Here is a 26,365-nt window from a genome sequence, read left to right as displayed (position 1 = left end):
ATACCTAAGGAAATCCAGGGTGGTGCCACTGGCACAAGCAGTATCCAGTACTTTCTCTGTTGGGGACAAACAACTAATCTGTAGGTATCACTCAACGTACTCCAAGCAGCTTCCTAGCACAATTGGCAACTCAGTTACTTCCAAGTTCCATACCCAATCACCAAATATCAGATGCTATCCCTTTTTTCTATTGGACAGCCTCTTCAAGGTAGCATATTATTTCATTCATTATGGTGCACTGTGTCCACAGGAAATAAGAATCTACTTTATATGAAACTTACCTCCTTCAGGAAAGGACTGAAAGAGAAGTATACCTTGTTTTCACACTCCTTTCTATTCTCCATATTATAATTCTCCCTTCCCTTTCTTTCGTCAAACTCTTCACCTCCTTCTAACTCCGCCTCTTTGCTCCTATGGAATCATTTTGGTCGCCTGTATTTAAGAAATGTACAGCCTAGTTCTCTGTATACCTGTCTCATCATTATACTTTCAGTTGATCCACGGGAGGTGGGAAGGGAGACAGCCCAAGAGCAGCAAGAACAGGTATATTTTTTCAATCAGTGTAGGAGCACATCTTCACAGACTTCTCTAGGCATTTATGTCTACCACATACAGGATTTCTGATTAATATGACCTCTTTATGTAACTATTCCAAAAATACATATCATTTTTCAACCAGGAGGGGAGGAAAAAAAAAAAAAAAAAAAAAAAAAGTCTTTTATTTTGGAAAAAGTTAAGTGGGCAGAGATTTTTGAAAAAATTACTAAGTACAAATCATGAAAGATACACAAATACTTCACTATTTTTATTGGTAATATACTTAAGAAAAAGTACTTTGATTTGCTATTAATAACACCCATCAATCTCAGTTTTCAGACTGCACTAAGTATTTTTCATACTAACAAAAATATAAAATCTACATAAAAGACTAGTAGTTACAACCGCAACATGCCAGAGTACCTACTTATTTAGGATTCTCCTGTCTGCCTCATAAGCTACCTACACTGAAAAATACATTTCTGACATCTATTGTTGCTTCGAGTACAGGAGACGAAGCACTTGACTTCGTATTCAAATCCTGTTCCTCTTGAAAGTAATTCCAATCTGACCACATGTGACAGAGGACAGGTTCAGGAGACAAACTGTATACAAATCCTGGTTCCATTGTGTTCACCTGCTGTAAAACCTTGGATGTTAATGTTATCTTTAATAAAAATTAAACATGAACATGATGTATGAATTCATTGCTCAAGATCTAGAACCATTTTAGGAACCTTCAATTTTCTCTAGGATATAATCATATCTAAGGATATTAGATATAATAAACCTTCTGAGGACAAAAGATAGAAATAAAAAGGGGAAGGCAACTTAAAAATCTTATAGTATACGATGGATAGAAAAAACTCAGGTTTGTAGCCTTCCAAATACACAGTACCAACTAAGATGTTACCACAAGTACAATTTTGCTTACATCTCAAGGCTCTAAGCAAAATTACAAATAAAGTAAAATTTGCTGTGAGGTCCACCATCTTCTTCTTTGGCACTCTTTCCAGCTACAATCCCCTACTAGTAGAAACACACACATATACTCTCCAACCTACTCTCTTCCCTAGTTTCTGGACACATAATACCTCTACCAGACTACTCTTTGGTTATCAATTTCAGTAGCAAATTTTACCTAGTACCTAAGGGGTTAGTAAGGCTTCTAGTGTTTATTCCTTCATCTGCCCTTCATTCACTTTTACCTAAAGAGCCAGGAAACAACATACATATTAACACTGCAGTATTTATTTCCTACCAATGTCACTTCCTTTCCTGGCTTGGAAAATGACTTCAGGAGATCTAGTAAAAAAGGTCCTCACTTAGAAGGAATCATGTATAGTCAAAGCAAACTCTGAAAAACTCTAAATCTCATACTTCAAATGAGAGAAACCACCTGCACAATAGGTAATGTCAATACAAAAGTTGCCAAGAAAAAATATAATATGGATAATCTGTATATATAGCTAAGAATGTGCAATAGTGATTGGTTTTGCTTCACACATAAGGAGTAGGATGTAAATGAAGAGGATAACATCTGAAAGACAAATGCAAATGGCTGGGGGAGCTAAAAGGTATAGCTACTCTTCATCTATTAAGGTAATCAAAGATATATAATTTTGATTGCAATAACCAAAACAAAACAACTAAAAAGATAATCAACAAAATTTATAAACCACTTCTTTATGTTGTGATATATCCACATAATAATTTGGCTACCTAATCATAGCTATGCCCATTATCATGATTTGAAAACAGAAAGCAATTAACTTTTATTTCATAGACTCAAAGGTCACAAAGAATAATAAAAACCAAGTGAGAAGTCAAGAACTTTGTTTTATTTCTCAAATGAAACAGGGAGGTTACCTAATCACCAAATTCCTAAACACAGTAATTATTCTGCTTAAGCTAATGAAAATCTAAGGAATATACTTTATCATTTTTAACTTTCAGGATTTCCAAGAGTATATAAAATTAGTATCTCCTACTTTACAGAAGCATAATCAGATCATATGAAAAAGTGATTATTACTAAAGAATAAGGAAAATAAGGATTAACTATTTATCTGGTATATACTGACAACTATTTTAGCTTTGACTGAGTTAATTTTAGGCCTACATTTTAAAAAAGAGTCTAGAAAGATGATTGACTTAGATTTTGACCTAACAAAATGGCCTACCATACTCCTGAAGCATTTTTGTTTTTTGGAATGTAAGTAATAATACATAAGGAATGTCCAGGAAAAACTACTTCAAGTCATTATTTGATTTTCCTTTTAATTATGATTAAATTAAATTAGATATTCACTAAAGCCCTTAAGTCCAAAGTAAAATAACCAACAAGAAAAAATGTCCTCGATATGAAATCAACACATATCGTCTAAGTCTGAACAGATCAAAATCAGCAAGGAAAACAACAATGAAAGATATAATATAGCAGGGCTACTTCGAAAGTTTCTAAACTTCTCAACTATGCTTTTTGCCATACAATTGCTCTCTACACTTTGGACAAAGGAACTTCCTATTTAAACTACTATTCCTGAATTTAGAAAAGGCAAAAGTAGAAACGGGGTGGTGGGAGTTATATAAATTCACTGTCAATGGCATCGTGCTCCTTTCCTTTTTTTCTATCCAGGAATGTAAATGAGAGCCAAGAGAAGTACAGTAGAAAAAAACACTTAAGAACTTTTCTCTTTATTCATTCTTTCAGACATACCACAATGATTGAAATGAACTAACAATAACCCAATATTTTATAATGGTCACATTTTTCACACTAGTTTTGTTAATCTAAAAAATATCACTCCCACCTTTAACCCTAGATGAAGGGGTTTAAGAACAAAAACTGCAAGAAAATGAGGGCTAATGTGTTTACAATTTCTTCTAGCTGAAAAAACATCAGGCTTACATGGGAAATTCTCTCTCAAGGATGCTCCTTGAGGCCACAGATGACAGTGACAGAGCAGACAAGTCGTGCTGGGTCCTAGAACAAGAGCAGGATATATCCCAGAAGCCCAGCTCTGGCACTCAACTTTCCTGATACCTGGTTTACATTATTTCTACAGTAGTGACCAATCTAAAATACCTTAGTTGAAACAGAATGTGTTAATTCATAAAGGAGAATAATAATAAATTAACTTTCCAGATTAAGTGCAAGGCAAACATTAACATGGTTTATATACAATGTCTTGAATTTCTAATTATAGTGTGAAGAATAGTATGTAAAGAGGGGAACTGATAAAAATAATTCCACTTAAAAGATTTTTTCTAATAGGAAACAGTCTTTAAAGCTATCTACCAAATTTCTAAATATGGAAGAAAGTTGAGGGAGGATTATAAAGAAAGGTACTTTCCACAATGGATACTTCTATACTGCTTTGACTTTTGTTTCAATATGTGTTATTTATGTGATTTAAAATAAAATAAAAGATTTGGTGTGCCTACAAATAACAGTGTTATGTCACACTGTTACAGGGCACTTGGAAAAAGACATATCTGCTGTGTGAGTACACTTTATCAAACCTAAATTGTTATATATGTTTTCTATTGTCTCCTGTATCAAGTATTTCTCCAACTCAGTGAATACAGTCTGTGTGGAATTCAGAATAGTATTATCTAAAATAACTCAAGTCACAGAATGAATTACTCTTAACATCTGTGTAATATAGTTAATGCTTTAACAGTATGTAACAGAAAACTTACTATACCATCAATAACTATACACAACTTTAGCATTCTTTCAATCACTTTGTTTTTATTTTTTACTTATTTTCAATGAAGAATTATTTCTTGCTTAAGCAACGTATCTGTTGTTTTTTCTAAATAATAATTGCACATACTTAAGATATACAATATGTTTTGATGTATGTATAGACAGTGAAATGATTACTACAGTCAAGCTAATTAAAACATCTACCACTTTCATTACAATTCCCAATTAGCAAGTAAACTTGTCTTCCAGTTAATATTCCAATATTCGCAAGATTTTCCCCCTTAATCTGTCACCAAATAATGAAAGTAAATCAATTATCAAAGTGTTCCCTAAATGAACTATTACAAAGCTAGCTCCTGAACCATTCCATTAAAGTCACGAATACATTTCTATAAACACTGGAAAACATCACTGAGATCTATCCAAAAGAACTAAAGGTTTCATAAAGGATTTTTTTAAATAAACATCACATAACACCAAATTGTCATTTCCTTTACTTAAATATTTCTTCTTATGGAAACTGGAATACCAAGTCAAAAATTAAATAAGCATTCTTCTAAAAAAAGAATGTGATAATTTTTTTAAGTCACTGAGACTTTCCAAAGTAGCCATATACATATATCAGATTATCTTCCTATTTACCATATTGCTAATTTTTCAAGTAGCTTTTAAAAAAATTCTAATTACATTTAAAGATCTATTGTCTAATTTTTAGTCATTTAATCTATGGAAATCTCCAAATAAACTGAAAATAAACATTTTTAAATACAAGATAAATTTTCAAACTAATTTTTCAAAAATCTTTTTTCTAAATGAAGAGAAAAAAATTGCTAGAAATTTAGGCTGAAACCAAGAAAAAACATGAGTGATTTTTATTTATTTGTCAGCTTCCGGAAAAACTTACTGGTAATTTTTGTTTTCTTCTTCCTAATTATATCAAAAAGTCTAAAACACTTTATATATTAAAGTCAAGAAAGCCTTCAAAAGGGATCAAAATTTCATTTTAGATTTAAAAATAGAAGTAACAGCAGTTCACTTACCAGCACCTGAGACATCCTCTGTTAACATAGCCACTTATTTTTTAAAGCAGCAAAATACAAACATTGTATCAGTAACAGGTTGTACAGTAAGTAGTACCACCTCCAGGATTACTACAAAGCTCACCAAAAAAAAGCTGCTTCACTGTTCACGGTGAAGGGGATTCACAGATTGAATCCCCTTATCCACAAATATTGTCCTGCTAATACTCTTTTAAGTATAGCTAATAAAAATATTTTGTCAACCTTCTTTTTTCCTATGATTCCACTGACATTTCTCTGCTTTTTCCACAACTTTCTATGCTTCCACCCTTGTAAAATTCACTACCTAATGTACCTTCTAAAGTATTCCTCCTCCCCTGCTCCTTCCCAACCTCCTCAGGTGATCAGACTCTGCACCCTTTTATATGAAACTCGGCAGTGAACAGAGTCCGCCAATAATTATTAAATGTCTATGATTAGTCAATTGCTCTGTTAGGTTATCTTTTTTTTTTTTTTTTTTTTTTTTTTTTTTAAGATGGGAGTTTCCTTCTTGTTATCCAGGCCAAAGTGCAATGGCACAATCTTGGCTCACCACAACATCCGCCTCCAGGGTTTAAGCTATTCTCCTGCCTCAGCCTCCCAAGTAGCTAGAATTACAAGCATGGGCCACCATGCCCAGCTAATTTTGTATTTTTAGTAGAGACGGGTTTTCTTCATGTTGGTCAGGCTGGTCTCGATCTCCTGATCTCAGGTTATCCGTCTGCCTCAGCCTCCCAAAGTGCTGGGATTACAGGTAAGAGCCTTATCTTAAATCTCATGTGCTATCTTAACCTTCAGAAGCAAGTCATAACTATGTTTACCTCCTTTTTTGCTGAATGCAAATCCATTCTTCTATTTTAATGGTAACTAATATTTAACTTTCCAGCTTAATCAACAACAGCTTAAAAGCAGCTGATACTATGCATTTTTTCTTTTTTTTTTTTTTGAGACAGAGCATTGCTCTGCTTCCACGCTGGAGTGTAGTAATGTGATCTCAACTCACTGCAACCTCTGCCTCCCAGGTTCAAACTGTTCTCCTGCCTCAGCCTCCCAAGTAGCTGGGTTTATAGATGCCCCCCATCATGCTCAGCTAATTTTTCCATATTTAGTAAAGACGAGTTTTTACCATGTTGGCCAAGCTGGTCTCAAACTCCTTACCTCAGGTCATCTGCCCACCTTGGCCTTCCGAAGTGCTGGGATCACAGGTGTAAGCCACTGTGCCCAGCCTATGCCATTTCTAATAGAAAATAATTTTTATAATTATGAGTACTTACACTGGGTAAACCTTACTTATGAGCAAGATAAGCAACTGTTATAGATGTGATTACAAACCTCACCATCTAGATTTTCCCTTAGAAAGACAGATTAGGTGTTTCTCTATTCTTCCTGCTAAATACAGTTTAAAGCTCTGGACCTTACATATGTAAAAAATAAATAATTAAATTTAGAAATGAAGGCATAGCAGCCAAGGATAGCAAGTTCCTCAGAATCTGAGGGACAACATGGCAGTGAGTTCACTAATCTTTCTGCCTATATCCCAGCCTAGGTACTGGAGGAATCTGCAACCTAGAAATGCCAATGCAAGCAGAAAGAAAAGAAAATAAAACAAGAAAAGTCCACCAGTGTTAGCGCTAGCCAAATGACCAGGAAAACAGGCAGCCTGGCAAGACAGAGAGCTCTTAGACATAACCATTCTACTACAGTCAAACACCAAACGGGGACTAAAAAACAAAAAACTGTAACACCATTCTTACCCATGGTAGCAATGACCAAGTAGGGAACCTAGACTTCCATCCTCACCAAGCTGTAATAAGACACACCAATCACCACCACAGACACCATGTTTGCCCCCAACCACCGCCCACCAGAAGCATGGTTGCCAGAAAAGGCCAAGTGTATACAGCCCAGACTTTCCTCCACACCAGCTGAAAACAAATCTTCTCCCTGCTGTCAATGTAGGCCATATGGAAAGCACTAATGAAGCACATCTGCCTCTCCAGTCAAGGTGGGTATCAGTGGAAAGCTAGTGGGGATACCTCGCCATTACTATCAACAGAGACCAAGTGAGGCACTGGACTTTGAGCCAACTCATTTTATTTTTTTCAGCATAGATTCTCTCTTTAGGAAAATAAAGTTTACATTTAGATCCAAGGTCCTCAACCAATATTTACTGTTCTAGATATTTTTAGCACTAATATTTCTACCAGGACTTGAACACAAGTCTTCAGCTTTTAATAATGAGGCCCCCAAGATATCTGCTTTTACTCCTGTCTCAGTAACTGAAACAACTTTCCATAGTCAGTTTAGCCCCTTATCTACAATGAACTACTTTTTTTCCATTCCAAAGGACACAACAAAAAAAGATCATTTCCACAGACCATTTTTCTAAATATAAGACTTTAGTTCCACAGAAAAGACCTAACAAAATTAGTTTTGTCCTAAGAAATTAGAACTTATACTCAAATTCTAACACACTAAAATCTTTTTTACTATCTAGTTTAAGCAAATAGACTAATCAAGCTAACTACTAGTTCCATATTTTCTCATTTTAATTATTTTCCTCTTTACTTTTTCACTTCCTTGAAAGCTACAAATTTTTTTTAAAAGGGCAATTAGACAAGTTCTGCCTTTTTCCTGTTTTGTTGTTAATACTTGATTTAACACAGTACCTGCCATATTACAGGCATCAAAAAAACCTGATGACTAATTTAATAATTTAGGTGATTTTCTTCTCCAATTTCTCCTTTCAGATATAAATGGGCAGTTCTTGAGAAAGAAAATAACAGGATGAAATAATTAATTCCACTATATATCTACAGGCAAGGAGTATACACACAAAATCTAATTGCTACCAACAATCATAACAGGTGAGATTCCCTGCTTTGACACAGAAAGAAACCTCAGGCTCTAGAGTGAAGCATCTTCAGAAAGAACACACAATAGGTACTTACTTGTGTGGATATAGTTGCAGGGGCACGGTGGTCAGAAGAAGTCAAACACATCCTGATTCTAAAGGCCATATTCCTGTCACAGTACCAAGCTAACTTCTTCCTGAAGTAGCTCTAGTACAGTAAGTGGAAACCCAAACCACCACACGCAGCCTACCTTTCCTAATTTCAGGGATCCTTCTCAAAGGGAATTCATTCCTTATTTATTCTGCATTTTTCAGTGTTCTATTGGCAAAACTTGTCAGAGATGTTATTCTAGACCACCCAACATAAAGTACCAATGTCATTTTCCCCCTCCCCATCATTTTTTGTTCAAAGCACTTATGGCTATCAAAAATTAACTTATCTTATTTGTTTATTCTTTTACATATATGCCTGCCCCCTCCCATTAGAATATAAATTCATTTAAAAAGAGTGAACTTATCTGTGTTATTCACAGTTGTGTCCCTGTCACCTACAAAAAGTTCTAGTACAAGGAACCTCAATAAATATCTGAACAAGTAAATGAATGGCAAATAGATAAGAATAAAACAATTGAATTGGAACACCAAGAGGCAGAGTATAGGGAGTGATATGCCACAGTTCTACGTTTCTTACTGAAAAATAGCACAACAGAGGGTACCTGAGGAATTCAGACTCTTTTTTTTTTTTTTTTTTTTTTTGAGACGGAGTTTCGCTCTTGTTACCCAGGCTGGAGTGCAATGGCGCGATCTTGGCTCACCGCAACCTCCTCCTCCTGGGTTCAGGCAATTCTCCTGCCTCAGCCTCCTGAGTAGCTCGGATTACAGGCACGCGCCACCATGCCCAGCTACTTTTTTTTGTATTTTTAGTAGAGACGGGGTTTCACCATATTGACCAGGACGGTCTCAATCTCTTGACCTCGTGATCCACCCGCCTCGGCCTCCCAAAGTGCTGGGATTACAGGCTTGAGCCACCGCGCCCGGCCAAACTCTTATCGAGAATAATGAAGAGATCCACTATCTAAATAAAACGGAAAAGCCTGTCACAACTGTTGCAAAAAGGGACATGTGGTTGATTTTTTTAAAGGTGTACATCAACTAGAACATTCATACATTGGTGATGAAAATGTGAAATTTGACAATCACTTCAGAATACAGTTTTGCAGTTTCTTATATATCCCAGCAATCCCACTTCCAAGTATTACTCCAAAGAAATGAAAATATATGTTCACACAAAGAGGTATATATCAGCGTTTATGAAAGTTTTACCCATGATATCCAGAAACTGGAAACAATCTAAATGTCCATCTACAGATTAAAAAAGGATAAACACTGTGGTATACATAAAATGGAATGCTTCTTAGCAATAAAGAGAAACTAGTGCTACATTCCACATGGCTGAATCTCTAAAACATCATACAGAGCAGAGGAAAGCAGACACAGAAAAAGAAAATCATTATTAATTATATTAAATTCTTGTAAAAGCAAAATTAATCTAGAGTGACAAAAATCGTATCAGTGATTGCCACTAGCTTGCAAGGCACAAATGCAATAAAACGCAAACTTTTGCAGATAATGAATAATCTAGTATCTTAATATTATGCTAGCTGCATAGGTATATACCTTTGTCAAAACTGACAGAACAAGACACTTAAAAATTGGTGCATTTTATTCTGTAAATCATAACTCAGTATTCTGATTTTTAAAATTCAAATCTGATCATTTCACTGTTCTCTTTGAAGTCTCTGATTTTCCTGAGAATAAAGAGAGGGAAACCTCTGTAAAAACCCCAGTACATATACACATATTCAACAACACTCCCCCAACAACAAAAAAGTTTTACAAAACAATATTTAACCATCTACCTAGGGGATAAACTGACATTTTCTATTCAACTTCATTCCAACCTATCTTATTTATGTAAAATGCTGAACACAACTCATTAAATTCAGTAAGCAGTTAACTCTGGACCAGGCACTGTCTACTAGATTAAATGCTTAATGCATCATCTCATTGGATACTCATAACACTATAAGATAAATACTATTAATATCCTTTTTTTCAGCAGATAGAGGTGGTGGTAAAAATCTCATAAATACTAAATAACTTACCCAGAGAGACAAAAGTCTGCCATGCTCCGAAGTCTAAACACCTAAACCATATACCAGAACGTCTACATCCATCAAAAGAAAGATCTAAAGATAATAAAGAACTATCATGAAGACTTCACAACTGTTATTAATCTGTCCCCGTGTTGCTATAAAGAAGTATCTGAGGCTGGGTAATTTATTTAAAAAGAGGTTTAGGGTCAGGCACGGTGGCTCATGGCTGCAATCCCAGCATTCTGGCAGGTCAAGGCAGGCATCAACTGAGCCCAGGAATTCAAGACCAGTCTGAGCAACATGGCAAACCCCATCTCCACAAAAGTAAAAAAAACATTAGCTACACACCTGTAGTTGCAGCTACTTGGCAGGCTGAAGTGAGAGGATCACGTTAGCCGTAAAGCTAGTGGCTGCAGTGAGTCATGACAGCACCACTGCACTCCAGCCTGGGTGACAGAGGGAGAACCTGCCTCAAAAAACAGACATTTAATTGGCTCACAGGTCTGCAAGCTATACAAGCATGGCTCCAGCATCTCTTCCTGATGAGGGCCTCAGGAAACTTCTTACCACAGCAGAAGAAGGGGAGCAGGCGCATCACATGGTGAGCACAGGAACAAGAGAAAGAAGAGAGAGGTTCTAAATTCTTTTAAATAACCAGATCCCAAGTAAACTGGCTGAGAATTCATTTATTACCAAAGGCATGGTGCTAAATCATTCATGACAGATCCACCCCCATGATTCAATCACCTCCCACCAGATCCCACGTCCCACATAAAGAATCACATTTCAACCTGAGATTTGGAGAGGACAACTATCAGCAACTAACTCATACTGGCAGATATCAAAAACAACAGAACTGATATACACTGAAGTGCTCCACTAAATATAAAACCATACGCTACGATCTAACTTTTATAAAGAACAGTTAATTGTCCATGACTTTCCCATTTATATCTCAATTACTCTGATACTAAAAATCTCAGCCTCCACTGTCCTTTCTGTTTTCTATCTTTTCATAGGTAAACTAAAACATCATTTCTCACTCACACTGAAAAAAAAAAAAATGGGAAGTATATAAATGGGTAAATTTTCTTTATCTGGTGTCATCTCTATATATAATACTTTCTGTTCCAGTATTACTGCCCAATTTTAACCAATTCAGGATCTTCTCTCAACCCAAGTAAACAAGGCATCCATTACACATGATGAAAAGAACTTCGTGAATACCAGTCAACACATATACTTGGTGTGACAGGCATTAGTAATGCTCACTAGTGTTTCTAGTTCTACTTTCCTTTTGCATATATAGCAATATCATATTTTTCTGCCCCTTTGATGGTACACATGACCACATCATTGCTATGGCCAATGAAATGCAATCAAAAGTAATATGTACCACTTCCCCAGGGAGGCATTTACAACTGGAACATAATTTTCTATGCTCTGTTGCTCTGTCCTCAAAAATTACAAAAGCATAAATTGATAAGGACTTGCCATAAGACTAAAGCAGCCTAGAAGGTTGTGCTACCACATGAAAAGCAGCACAGAGACTTGGCTAGCTGGACCAAACAAACTTTGCATGAAAGGATGTAGTCTTTCCTTGTGCTATGATTCCACTGAGATTTTGATGTTGTTACCGCAATGTAAACTATCCTGACATACAGTGAACTTCCTAATTTCCTTAAATTGCATAATAAAATCTTGGTTTTCAGCAAAATTTCTAGGAATGGAGGCAGAACACAATACCTAAACCATATACTACAAACAATTATGTATGTCAAGCCCAGCTTCATTTTCTAATTACCTTTATTTTTACTTTTTTTCCACATATTTGCATTCCATCTTTAGTCTTTGAAATTCTCTTATGTCTAATGTCTTTCTTCTGAAATTTCTTGAGTTTAGTTTTAAAGAAAGAAATGTAGTTCCATAAAATTGCAATTTGAGAAACAGTGATTGTTTTTTTCCTTTTCCAGGGTCAACTCTAAAAGTGATCAAAAGCACTTTTAATTTTATAATTCTAAGATCTTTCAACTATGCTGATGCTACTGGGAAATTTCAATGACTAGGATTCATATCACTTTGCCCTTACAGCCTCAAAAGCACAGGATGTTACTGAATGATCACATTTCTATAATAACTAGCACATACCATGGATGCATTTATCATCTAAGAAGAGCCCTGACATTGGCCTCTCGCAGAGATAACTACTATCAAGTCTTTAGCCCATATTACCAGCAAGACTTTGGGTAAGGACAATACATTCCCCATACCTAACTTTCACAGATGTGAGAATAAAGTGAGATGATATATGTGAACATGCAAAGTATTCACACAGATATAAAGTGGTTATTAGCCTATTATCTACCCCTTCATTTCCACTTTCAATGTAGCACTCTGATCTCTATTATACTTTATAGCCCCGACTCTCTCCTCTGGAAAAGCTTTCCTTCTCATTGAGATTAATTTATTAAACAGTTTTAAATATCTTTAAACAATCTTCAAAATACACTGTAACCCCTACTTTAACCCATGCTTTTAGTCTTAAATCCCATTACTCCACCATAAGAAAACTTTCATTTGGCCAAAGTGGTCTAATTATTTTTTACCATAAATTATGTAATACCTTTGCCAGACCTACAATGCACTCAGTACTCCTCTAATCTTCTACCTTAAGTACCAATTAAGTGTTACTTTTTTTTTTTAATCTGTCTCACTCCGTTACCCAGGCTGGAGTGCAATGGCGGGATCTTCGCTCACTGCAACCTCCGCCTCCCGGGTTCAAGCGATTCTTCTACCTCAGCCTCTTAAGTAGATGGAATTACAAGTGTGTGCCACCACACCCAACTAATTTTCGTATTTTTAGTAGAGACTGGGTTTCGCCATGTTGACCAGGCTTGTCTCGAACTCCTGACCTCAGGTGATCCACCCACCTCAGCCTCCCAAAGTGCTGGGATTACAGGTGTGAGCCACCCACTGCGCCTGGCCTAGTGTTACTTTTAATCCCCCTTCTGAAATATATTTTTTCAAAGACTCTGAAGCACCTATCATCTTTATCACGTTTGCCATTCAGTCATAAAAGGCATTACATTTTATCCTGTTCTTCTAGTTATTTCCTCCAATAAAATAAATTGTGGGAAAGATTCTTATCACCACACACCAAAATACGTCGTAGTCAACTGCTAAGCATTTGTTTACTGGAATGTGTTTATTTTGTTTTACCTCAATTATGAAGTAGCAACTCTGAAGGCGAAGTGCCAAATATGAACCAGCTAAAACACTGATACCGAATCAAAGATGCATCCACAAATAAATCTTTATTCTCTACTTAAGTTTAAAACATTGAAGTTAAGAATGCAGTAATATTTGCTCAGTCAGTCTGGTTTCTCTTCAAATTTAGCTTACTTCTTAAACCTAACAAATTAACGAGGTATAGTTTATGATCTGTAGCTACAAAATAAAAATGACTTATGAGGTAGACTATTCACTATTTTTCCAAGTGAAAAACATTTAATCATACTAAACACAAATTTCTATCTAGAAATACCACTTGGAATTTCTGTTTCAATTTATGCTTTCTCCCCTGTGTATTTATTCAATAATTTATTTATATCAGTATGAACTCATGTATACTTACACTCTATTTTACATAACAATTAAACACTAGATTTTTTTTAAAAACTTTCTTTTTTTATTTGACTCAGAGTCTCATTCTTGTTGCCCAGGCTGGAGTGCAACGGCACATTCTTGGCTCACTGCAACCTCCGCCTCCTGGGTTCAAGCGATTCTCCTGCCTCAGCCTCCCAAGTAGCTGGGACTATAGGCGCCTGCCACCACGCCAGGCTAATTTTTTGTATTTTTAGTAGAGACGGGGTTTCACCATGTTGGCCAGGATAGTCTCGATCTCTTGACCTCATGATCCACTGGCCTCGGCCTCCCAAAGTGCTGGGTTTACAGGCTTGAGCCACTGCACCCGGTGTACCTCAAACTGTACCCTCATAAGACAGCAAATTTAACCAATACTGTGTGTCTTCTAACTGTTCCACCAACTGGTCATTTCCTATCCTTTCCTTCTCCTCAGAGCTCCCTATTCCCTGAGACAAAATGATACTAAAATTCGACTAATAACCCTACAACAGCCTCCAGTAGTCAAATGAAAGAAGAATCACACATCTCTGACTTAAATCAAAAGCTAGAAATGACTAAGTTAGTGAGGAAGTAATGTTGAAAGCTGAGATAAGCCAAAAGCTAGGTTTTTGCACCAAACAGCCAAGCTGTAAATACAAAGACCAAGTTCTTGAAGGAAATATACAAGTGCTACTCCAGTCAACACACGAATGATAAGAAAGTATAACAGTCTTATTGCTGATATGAAAAAAGTTTGAGGCCACGCATGGTGGCTCATATCTGTAATCCTTGCACTTTGGGAGGCCAAGACAAGAGGATCACCTGAGGTCAAGAGTTCAAGACCAGCCTGGCAAACATGGTAAACCAGGTCACTACTACAAATATAAAATTTAGCCGGGCATGGTGGCAGGCACCTGTAATCCCAGCTACTCAGGAGGCTGGGCAGGAGACTCACCTGAACCCAGGTGGCAGAGGTTGCAGTGAACAACGATAGTGCCACTGCACTCCACCCTGGGTGACAGAGCAAGACTCCATCTCAAAAAAAAAAGGGAAGGTTTGAGTCATTAGACAGAAGATCAAACCAGCCACAACTTCTTCTTCAGCTAAAGCCTAATCTAGAACAAGGTTCTAAGACTCTTCAACTCTATGAATACAGAGAGGTCAGAAAGTTACAGAAGAAAAATATGAAGCTAGCAGAGGTTGGTTCACAAAGTTCAAGACAGGAAGCCATTTCTGTAACATAAAAGTGCAAGATGAAACAGCCAGTGCTGACAGAGAAGCTGCAGCAAGTTAACCAGAAGATCTAACTAAGATCACTGATGAAGGTGGCTACATGAAACAGATTTTCAATGGAAATGAAACCTTCTATTGGAAAAAGGTGTGGCCTAAGATTTTCATAATTAGAAAGAAGTCAAATCCTAGATTCAAATCTTCAAAGGACAGGCTGACTCTCTTGCTAGGAGCTAATGCAGCTGGTACTTTAAATGGAAGTCAATTCTTATTCACCATTCTGAGAATCCTAGGATCCTTAAGAATTATGCTAAATCTATTCTTCCTATGCTCTACAAATGGAAAAACAAAGCCTACATGACAGCATATCTATTTATAGCATGGTTTATTGAGGACTTTAAGCCCACTGTTGAGACCTACTGCAGAAAGATTGATTCTTTTCAAAATACTAATGCATATTGATGATGCATCTGATCACCCAAGAGCTCTGTTGGAAATATACAAGGAGATGAATGCTGTTTTCATGCCTGCTAACATAATACTACTTTGCAGCTCACTGATCAAGGAGTATTTCAACTTTTAAGTATTCCTATTTAAGAAGGCTATCGCTGCCACAAATAGTGAGTCTTCTGCTCAATCTGGGCAAAGTAAATTGAAACTCTTCTGGAAAGATTTCTAGAGTCACCATTTTAGATGCCATCAAGAACATCTGTGATTCATGAGAGGAGGTCAAAATATCAACATTAATGGGAGTTTGGAAGAAACTGATCATAACTCTAAAGGATGACTTTGAAGGGTTCAAGCCTAAGTGGAGGAAGTAACTGAAGATGTGGTGAAAATAGAGAACTAGAATTAGAAGCGGAATGTGAAGATGTGGCTGAATTACTGCAACATTGTGATAAAATTTGAACAAATGAGGAGTTGCTTCTTATGGATGAGCAAACAAAGTGGCTTCTTGAGATGGAATCTACTCCTGGTGAAGATGCTGTGAATATTGGTGAAACAACAACAAAAAATTTAAAATATTACATAAACTTCATTGACAAACCAGAAAGAGGGTTTCAAAGAACTGACTACAATTTGAAAGAAGACCTACTGCAATTAAAATGCTATCAAACAGTGTCACATGCTACAGGGAAATATTTCATTAAATGAGCAAACTGATGCGGCAAACTTCATTGTTGTCTTATCTTAAGAAACTGCTACAGCCACCCCAGCCTTAAGCAACCACTAAGTCGACAGTCACGAACACTGAGGCAAGAACCTCCACCAGCAAAAAGATGGTGACTCACTGAAGGCTCAGAAGATTGTAAGCAATTTTTAGCAATATTTTAAAATTAATGTATCCACACTGCTTTATATAATGCTATTGCATTCTTAATAAATATAGTATAAACATAACTTTTACATCACTGAGAAATCAAAAAACATTCACGTGACACACCTTATAGAGATATCTAGTCTATTGTGACATTTGCTCTACTGTGGCAGTCTGGAATTGAACCGCAATATCTCCAAGGTACCCCTATAGCAGAATAAAATACAGTCGGCCCTCCACATCCGCAGGCTCCTCAACTGAGATACTGCATAACAACTATTTCTTGTATGAGGTATTATAAGTAACCTAGAGACTATTTAAAGTATATGGGACAATGTGCATAGGTTATATGCAAATACTATGTCATTTTATATAACAGATCTGAGCACCTGCCGATTTTGGTATCCACAGCTGTTCCTGGATACTGAGAGACTATGAACTGTATGTATTCACACTTGGAGGTGCAACTACAACTAAAATAAACACAAGTTTATTCAGGAAATAAGTATTAACTATATATCCATGCTATGCAATGCAAGGGGTATTCTGCTAAACAACTACTGTCCAAGAGCTGGAAAACCAAATGAGACCCACACTCTAGCCTTCCTAGAAGAACTCATAATCTAATGAGGCCAGGGAATGAGGCTTGATATAAGAAAACTAATACATAGAAAACAAGACAATCATAACTGATATATAAATACACAAATATTTTTACCTTTTTTTCCCTTGTCTAAACTGCTGAGAATTTTAATAAGTTTGAAACAGATAAAAGAGTCCTAAAGACTGTTTTCTGGCATAAGTCACTAGAATATTTACTAAAAAAGGAATGTTCGGTAGTAGCTGAAGAAGACAGTTTGGCAGATAAATGCTACACTGCTGAACACAAAAAGTTTGATCAAATACATTTTGTTGTTGGAAAAGCAACAAAATACAGTGAGAAGACCAGTGAGGCTACTGCTACTATCCCAGGCTTCAGCTCAAAGTTGGTCTTCTTAGCTAACCACCAGTGGACAAAATCACTTATTCTCTTAATCAAAATGTCAAGATATTTAAAATGGGGCTATTACCTGTTGTAACTATTTCACAAGAAGACTGTAAGCTCAAATGACAATATATACAGCAAGCCTGTTTCATAAATTACTAAGTGCCACCCAAATGAAAACTATTATTTATTTTAAAACAATCGGTAATCAGAAAGACACACACAAACATATACAAGCATATATACACAAATATATACAGAGAGCATTACTAACCAGCAGGACATAGAACAACAATGATATCCATTATAGAGGTACCTGGACTCTATTTTCTTGAATGTTATAGAGAAAACATTTATCTAAAACATTTTAATTTTAAAAGAATATCTATTTCTTAACATTTAAAGATTAAATTCTATGAAGCAACAGCCAGAAATTTAACTGAAAATACTTACCTTAACAAAATTATCAGGGAACATTCCTCTTCTCCCATTTAGTTCTCCTTCTAGCCATCCTTCCTCCTGTAGCTTTTTCACATTCCTGATGATTTCTCCAACTCGAATAGTTAATTCATCATCATGTACAGCATCATAGTCATACTCCACAATATAGTCAACTAATAAAGGAAGAAAAATGAAACGGCTAAAATCTAATTCACAAAATACTATATTAATAAACTTAAAACAAAGAGATTTATTTAGCAACAATATTTAATACTACAAAGACATCAGCACGGCTTATTTCAATTACTTTAAATATTTGGCTACATCAGCAAATTTCTTGAATACTTTGGTATAGTGTACAATACAACTATTAAGTGGGAGCCTCAAAAGAAAAATAATGCATAATTCATGCCGTCAGACACTCTTACAATCACATGCCTACCCTATGTAGCAGACAGACTCTGAGGTGGTCTCCATGATCCCCTTCTAGCATACATGTCCTTATATAATTCTCTCTTTGAGTGCCAATGTGACCTGTGATTGACTTCTAACCAAAAGAATGTGACAACAGGGCGTAATGTCTCACACCTGTAATCCTAGCACTTTGGGAGAAGGTAGACTGATCGCTTAAACTCAGGAGTTCAAGACCAGCCTGGGCAACACGGCAAAACCCTGTCTCTACAAAAATACAAAAACTCTAGCCAGACATGGTAGTGTACACCTGCAGCCCCAGCCACTTGGGAGGCTAAGGTGGGGACATTTTTTGACCCAGAAGGTTGAGGCATCAATGAGCCAAGACTGTACCACCGTACTCCAGCCTGGGCAAAAGACTCAAAAAAAAAAAAAAAAGAAGATGACAAAGACAATGAATTGTACATTATTACATAAGACTGTAATGTCCTCCTTAATAGGAGACTTTTTCCCTTGCTGGCTTTGAAGACACAAGCTGCTATGCTGTAAGCTAACCTACGGAGAGGGCCATAAGCAAGCAACTTAAGGGTCTCTGACTGACAGAGAAAAATGAGGCCTAACTTCAACAACCCAAAAGTAAATGAATGATAAGAACAAACACATGAGCTTGGAAGCAGATCCTTCCCCAGTAGAGCCCCAAATGTGAACCCAACCCTGGCCAACATCTTCACTGCATCCTTGCAGAGGATCCAGCTGGCCATGCCCAGATTCTTAAACCACAGAAACTATTAGATAATAAATATATACAGTTCTAAACTACTAAGTTTGTGTTACTACTTTATGTAAAAACAGAAAACAAACTCTAAAATGAAGATTAATATGTATTTATTTTACCTCTTTTAATAAGAGGATCTTAGATTACAGGATCACATATGCATATTATTAATATTTTACAAGGTTCAATTTTTAAAAAGCAGTAACAGCTTTCCTGCTCAAGATAGCAGACTAGCCATATCCCCAATCATCTTTTCTTCCTTCTACAAGACTGATTAAAACAAACACACACACACACACACACACACACCCCAACCACACCAAAAATCACAACCACCACCAAAAAAAAAAAAAAAAAAGTGGGTATGGCCAGACACTGTTGTTTGTTAAACCAAGAGCCATTCACACATTGCCCATCCCCCTCCTTCCTTTCTAATAAAACCTTAATTTTGTTCAGTATTTTGAGACCCTGTATTTTACAGGTGAAGATTCTCTCGGCCCCAGGGAGTTACATCTTCACTAGTCTAAATCTGTACTTCTCAGATACTAAGTATAATCAGGTCATCGGAAAAATCTTGTGTTTAAATGCCAACTCTGGTTGAGTAGGTGCCAGGATATCGAATTGTCAAAGAGGCAAAGGTCTAGAGATAGCCTATTTATAGCAATCTTAATTACATACAATTAAACATACACAGTGAATGGTTTTCAAATAAGCATGGGATGAATGAATTCTTTTTACTTTTTATTTTTTAATAGAGACGGGATCTCGCTATATTGCTCAGTCTGCTCTCAAACTCCTGGGCTCAAGTGATCCTCCCACCTGGACCTCCCAAACTGCTAGGATTACAGGTGTGAGCCACCATGCTCAGCCTGAGGTGAATGAATTCTAACTTTCTTCTGGGAAGGTTTTATTTGACCTTAAAAACAAAACACAAAGAAGAAATGCCCTCCTGCAGACTCTGAGTGTTCTTTAATGAGAATTTGATTCCCATAATTGCTATAACCACTTGAGAAAAATAATAGATAACCAATTAACATGGAAAAGAAAAAAGATAAAAATAACCTGGATCTCTGCAGGATTCATCAAACTGCTAGATTAACCAAGCTATAACTATAATTCCTTCAGATTTGTTACATGAAGTAGTTTTTTAACTTTTAAATAAATTTTAGACAGGATTTCTATTTTCAGCTGAAAACATCCCAACATAAGAAACCCAGCAAGAAATTTTAACAAATGTCTGATAGTGGATGCACAGCTGATAAAGCCAAGAAGAGGAAGCCTAGAGAACTTAAGGGAGCTATCAGTGAGATACCAAACTGCTCTATAGACCTCAAAAACACCAGAAATTCAGAAAATGTAGACTCACATGAAATGCATGCAGGGCTGAAATAGGGAAATTACTTAATCTCTAAATCAACCACAATAATTCAATCAGTAATATGCTAAGTAGCGTGGCATTTTCCTTCCAAGGCAAAAAACTGAAGGGTTAATCTACAAAAAAATAAAAAAATAGCTTGGGGAAATTAGTACAGCTATTATGGATGAATGCTGGTTTCTCAGAGCAAAGAATACTGAGAAATGCAGAGGACTCCAAAGCAATGGGCAGTTCTTGACCTGATAATTGAAAAAAAAAAAAACAAAAAACCCTCAACTCCTGTCAGCCAAGGTGGCTCATGCCTATAATCCCAGCACTTTGGGAGGTGAGGCAGGCAGATCATGAAGTCAGGAGATCGAGGCCAGCATGGCCAATATGGTGAAACCCTGTCTCTTTTGTATTTTTGTAAAAATACAAAAAATTAGCCGGGCGTGGTGGCACACACCAGTCCCAGCAACTCAGGAGGCTGAGGCAGAAGAATTACTTGAAGCCAGGAGGCGGAGTTTGCAGTGAGCCCAGATCATGCCTCTGTACTCCAGCCTAGGTGACAAAGTGAGACTCCATCTCAAAGAAAAAACCACCTCTTAACTCTTGCCCATATAAACGGAGTTCCCAATTTGCTTTTTATTAATTTATTATTTACTCTCAAAATGAGCAGACAATAACTGAAAAACTACTCAGAGGAAGTTACAGGGTAGGGAGTAACAAAAGAGATAAGAGAATGGTTACATGCAGGGAGACTAATCAAATTGTAAATATATGAGGGGTAATGGGAGTCAAGTTTCTCTGTGTCAGAGAAAGGAGTTGCAAACATCTATGAAAAAAGCCACTTTCAATCCTGTGATATTGAATTGTAATGAGCAGTATCAGCATCAAGTTAACAGTTTTCAAGACATAGACATGGAGAAATAAATAGATATACATATATGTAGATACACATATGTTCATCTCACACACACACACACACACACACACACACACACACACAAGCTCTGTACAATGAATGGACCTGAAACCAGCAACATTCCAATGGCAATGAGCAAACCAAATTGCCAAGCCTTCATAAATACCACCTACTACTAAAAGGAAACAGGAAACTTTAGGAAAATGGCCAATTCCAGGGCTAGACAGGAAAAGTATAAGATTAGCCTGGAACATTTTGTTGTGCCAGAAAATAAGGAAGTTGTCAAAGAAATGAAGTAGTATCAAACTGGTCCAGAGAAGTGATATCAAAAGGGCTCTTACTGGACAATTCAGGACATTTTCAGCATCAAAATAATGAAATTAAAAGAATATAACCCACTGAATAAAATAAGACATGAGTCCATACAGATTATAAATCAATATTAATTTCTTAAATGTTATAATTGTATTGTGATATGGTCCTGGTTTATAGAAAATACACTCTAAAATACTTGGATAAAAGATATCAGGAAAAAATTATTTGTACTGTACATCTAACATTTCTACAACTTAGTGATTATTTCAAAATAAAAGAGTTAAAATACATGCACAAATGTGTATCCTCAAGAGATGTAAAGTTTCTAAACTAAAAGAATGCTATAAAATAATAAGTGAGAATATTAAATTTTTTTTGAGACGGAGTTTCGCTCTTGTTACCCAGGCTGGAGTGCAATGGCACGATCTCGGCTCACCCGCAACCGCCGCCTCCTGGGTTCAGGCAATTCTCCTGCCTCAGCCTCCTGAGTAGCTGGGATTACAGGCATGTGCCACCATGCCCAGCTACTTTTTTGTATTTTTAGTAGAGACGGGGTTTCACCATATTGACCAGGATGGTCTCGATTTCTTGACCTCTTGATCCACCCGCCTCGGCCTCCCAAAGTGCTGGGATTACAGGCTTGAGCCACCGCGCCCGGCCTATTAAAATGTTTTTAAAGTTTATGTCTTCCAAAATATCTTACTGTTTTCTTGACGAGGAGGAGACAAATCCAAGAAATATTACAAAACAGTTAAAACAAAAGCACAAAGAAAAATATGAAAATAAGAAAAAGACACAATCAATCCAACTAACAGAAATTCGAGGAGGAAAAAAAAATTGAATTAACCATGAAATAATATAAGAAAATAATCCTAAAGCAATCTTCAAATAGAAACAGGTCTGTGAGAATCCAATAAAATAATAAATTTTTAAAAGTATTCATATTGGGTGAAATTTCACAGTAACAATAAACAGATCCTAGAAAGCTTACAGGAAATAAAAATTTCATCTACAAAAGATTGAGAATCATTTTGGAACACTTCTCATTGGCAATACTGGATTCCAGAAGAAGAAAAATTAAAAATCACTGTATTAAAGGAAAATTAATTGCATACTCTGCCAAATCAGCATGCAAGCAGAGGATACATTTTCACACATGCAACAATAAAGAAAATTAACTCTCTCATATGTAATTACATAATGTTATACAGCAAAATTAAAATACGAATCAAAACAGAGGAAGATATGAAATCCAAAAAACAGTGGCGCCAACCTCAAAATAAAATAAGTGCTAAATTTGCAATTGTGCAACAAATCTAAGGAACAAACAGCATAGACTAAATGGAGAGATAAGGTTCTAGGAGGTATGGCAAAACAGCATGGGGTGCAAACTATGAAACTGTATACTATCCTTACAAATCCGGAACTCAGAGACAAGAAAGTCAATTAAGGACAAAAAAACTAAAGATGATTAGAAACTTTTAGAAAGGCAAAGAACTGTACAATGCTGAAAATATAATTGGCTGGGTGCAGTTGCAGCTCACACCTGTAATCCCAACACTTTGGGAGGTTGAGGTCGGTGGCTCACTTGAGCCCAGGAAAGTTCAAGACCAGCCTGGGCAACATGGCAACCTCCATCTCTACAAAAAAATATCGGAAAAAAAAAAAAATTGTCAGAAGCAGTGATACGTGCCTCTAGTTCCAGCTACCTGGAAAGCTGAAGTGAGGATGGCTTGAGTGAGAGAATGGCTTGAGCCAGAAGGTGGAAGTTGAAATGAGCAGAGATCGTACCACTGCATTCCTCTGGGCAACAGAGCAAGACAGAAAGGACAGAATGGAAAAGGAAAGGGGAAGGGGAAGGAAAACTGTAATCAGCATATATACTACTTGGTTTCACATTAAAAATAACACTATGTGGTCATAATAATGTGAAAGTAATTATTTTAACTTTGATAATCAAATTATTGTATAGCAAAACAAAAGAACTAAATTATAGTTGTAGAACAATATAAATGTTAACAGTCTTGATATTAAAAAGGATAATAATTTTTAAAGAGAACTGAGAGAGGGAGGTTGGTAAAGGAAAGAGTAAAGGGACAAATATCATTATCATACAAAGTACTAAGTCCACAAATACTCTTATTAGTTGCTAGGAAAAAAAAAAGTACAAACCCTTAATATGTCTGAATATAGAGAAAACATGTGAGATTGTGAATAAGGAAGCTAACTCTTTTCAAGTTAAAAATAAAGCAAAATCAACAACAGAAACAAATTATTTAAAAATATGAAAGCCAAAAAATTAAAGCAGATAGATTTAGACAGTGGTTTCCCTACGGAAAATGAGTATAGGAGCAGAGAACAATAAGGCAAGGAAATAGTGTTTATCACTCTAAGTCACTTAAGATTTTTTATAGTTACATATCATGTACAGGAATTACTTTGGTAAATTTTGAAGCAGTAAATATTAAAGTGGGTTGTTCAATATTATAGCAAAAGTTTAATACAATCACATAACTGCATATATGTGTAATAATTAAGAAGTTCATTGAGTCAAAGAAAATCTATTTTATTTCCCTTAGAGAAAATACCATAGGGTAAATAGGGTTGAATTTCCTGCTCTTTTAAACTTATTCATAATTAAGTTTGTAACAGTAAACTGCAAAAAGTAAAAGACAAAGGGAAAAAAACTCAAAAAAAACAAAAAGAGGTTATCAAAGAAGCAACATTTAGACTAATGTGTGACTTAGCAGCAACAATGGAAGCCAGAAGGCAGCAGACTAGTATCTTAAATGTGTAAAAGAAAATAACTACAAATGTTAAACTCTCTATACCCGAGAAAACATTTTTAATAAAATGAAAAAAAAAATAAAGACAGTTCTGACAAAGCAGAAGTGGGACTTTGCTACACTAAAATAAAACTCTGATGGATGGTCTCAGAGAAGAGCAAAGGAAATAAAAAAGATTCAATATGATGTATCAGCAATACAGAAAGGAAAGCAAAAACAAAAGTAGTAAGTATATAGGTATACAAACACTGAATAAAAATAAAAACAGTAACATCATATAGGAAATTTAAAATATAGAAAGATTAAAATAACAGAACCAGTAACAAAGTTGAGGAGTTAAAACCGTTCCAAGATCCTTGTATGGTATAAGAGAGTAAAGTTATTAACATTAGATTTTTATAAGTTGAGAATGTAGGTAGTAATCACTAAAATAACAGAAAAAGCATTAAAATGCCAAACATTGTGAGGAAGAAGAATAAACAAACTTTTAAAATACTCAACTGGCAGCTTCAGCTCCAACATGTAAAAAGTTTTGAAGTCATCATTCCCACCCTTACAACAAGAAAAAGGCTAAACCAACTGAAAATCAATTAATTTCCTTGGACCCATTAGAAAATTGAGGATACAGAGCAAACCACCACCTAAAGATAAAGAAAGGCAGGTAAAGCCAGACAGTCACCACCAAGATCTATTTATTACCTAGATTAGAAACTGCTGGAGCCATAAATTAGCAGGAACACTATTAATCTCCTAGAGCACTTGTAACAAACCACCACAAAGTGCATAGCTTGAAAGAAGAGAAATTTATTCTCTTCTTTCCGGAGGGCAGAGGGGAAAATCAAGGTATCAGCAGGGCTGGTTCTTTCTGGAGACTGAAGAATCACTCCATCCCTCTATCTGGTTTCTGGTGGCTGCCAGCAATCTTTAGCATTCCTTTGTTTACATGATTCCAATCTCTGCCTCTTCTTGACAAGACATTCCCGCTGTTAGGTGTCCATCTCAAATCTCCCCCTCTCCTCTTTTCCAAGTATGCCAATCATTCAGTTATCAAGGATTTCCTCATCTTGAAATCTTAAATCACAACTGAAAAGACCTTCCCCCTCTCCCTCCCTCCCTCCCCTCCAGGCCCCCCCACCCCCCCCCCAGCCCTACCTCTTTCAAGGCAAGGTCTTACTCTGCCACCCAGGCTGAAGTGCAGGGGAGTAATTTCAGCTCACTGCCACCCCCACCTCCCAGGTTCAAGTGATCCTCCCACCTCAATCTCCTGAGTAGCTGGGACTACAGGGGTGCACCACCATTTTTTGAAATTTTTTTTTAGAGACATGGTCTCATTATATTGTCCAGACTTGTCCCACTTTGGCCCCTCAAAGTACTGAGACTACAGGTGTGAGCCACCATGCCCAGCAAACTATTTCTACATAATGTAACATTCACACACATGAAGGGTTAAGACTCAGGCATACCTTTTTTGGGGACAAAGATTCAATCCAGTACAAACACTTAAATGGTAATTTTGCTGACTTGTTGGAGGCTGACTGTGGAATAGCATGAAAGTGGGAAACCCCTAGGGGACTGCTGTCCTATAGGAGAGTCCCCACACTTTTGTGGGTTTTATGGTACTGCCAGATTCTCACAGTGAAAAGCCAAGGAGGATCCTCTTACAGTTCTGGCAAGGAGGAAAAGAAAAGTAACCACCGTGAAGTACAGCCTGAGTATTCTCTGTAACAAAGGCCTACACTCCAGGGGAAAGACTGCCAGGGGCTTTTTATCACCTAGGAATGGGAATTTACCTGATTCTAGTCCACTTCACAGCTCCAAGACATAAATCCACAAAAAAACAGAGATTTAATTATTAAGATTATAGTATACTTCCCTTCTCCCA

The 26,365-nt window shown here is 36.4% G+C and overlaps 1 protein-coding gene and 1 long non-coding RNA gene across 4 annotated transcripts in view; both read right to left on the bottom strand.

Moving 5' to 3' along the window:
* The window catches only part of CD2AP (CD2 associated protein), a 156,405-nt gene that overhangs the window by 105,527 nt on the left and 24,513 nt on the right, over nucleotides 1-26,365 (bottom strand). For all 3 annotated transcript variants that reach the window (XM_003923090.4, XM_074397874.1, XM_074397875.1), the window contains exon 2: nucleotides 17,930-18,090. In XM_003923090.4, the coding sequence (XP_003923139.2) occupies nucleotides 17,930-18,090 (161 nt within the window). The remainder of the gene's footprint in view (nucleotides 1-17,929; nucleotides 18,091-26,365) is intronic.
* LOC141584299 (uncharacterized) lies at nucleotides 5,763-17,922 on the bottom strand. Its single transcript, XR_012517271.1, has 2 exons — nucleotides 12,124-17,922; nucleotides 5,763-10,881 (listed from the first exon to the last, which is right to left on the bottom strand). It is a non-coding gene; the product is annotated as an uncharacterized LOC141584299 (long non-coding RNA).

Source organism: Saimiri boliviensis, chromosome 4, assembly GCF_048565385.1.
Source record: "Saimiri boliviensis isolate mSaiBol1 chromosome 4, mSaiBol1.pri, whole genome shotgun sequence".
Taxonomy (NCBI): Eukaryota; Metazoa; Chordata; class Mammalia; order Primates; family Cebidae; genus Saimiri; species Saimiri boliviensis.
Note: the sequence above shows the minus strand (reverse complement) of the source record. Positions and strands in the feature narration are given on the sequence as shown.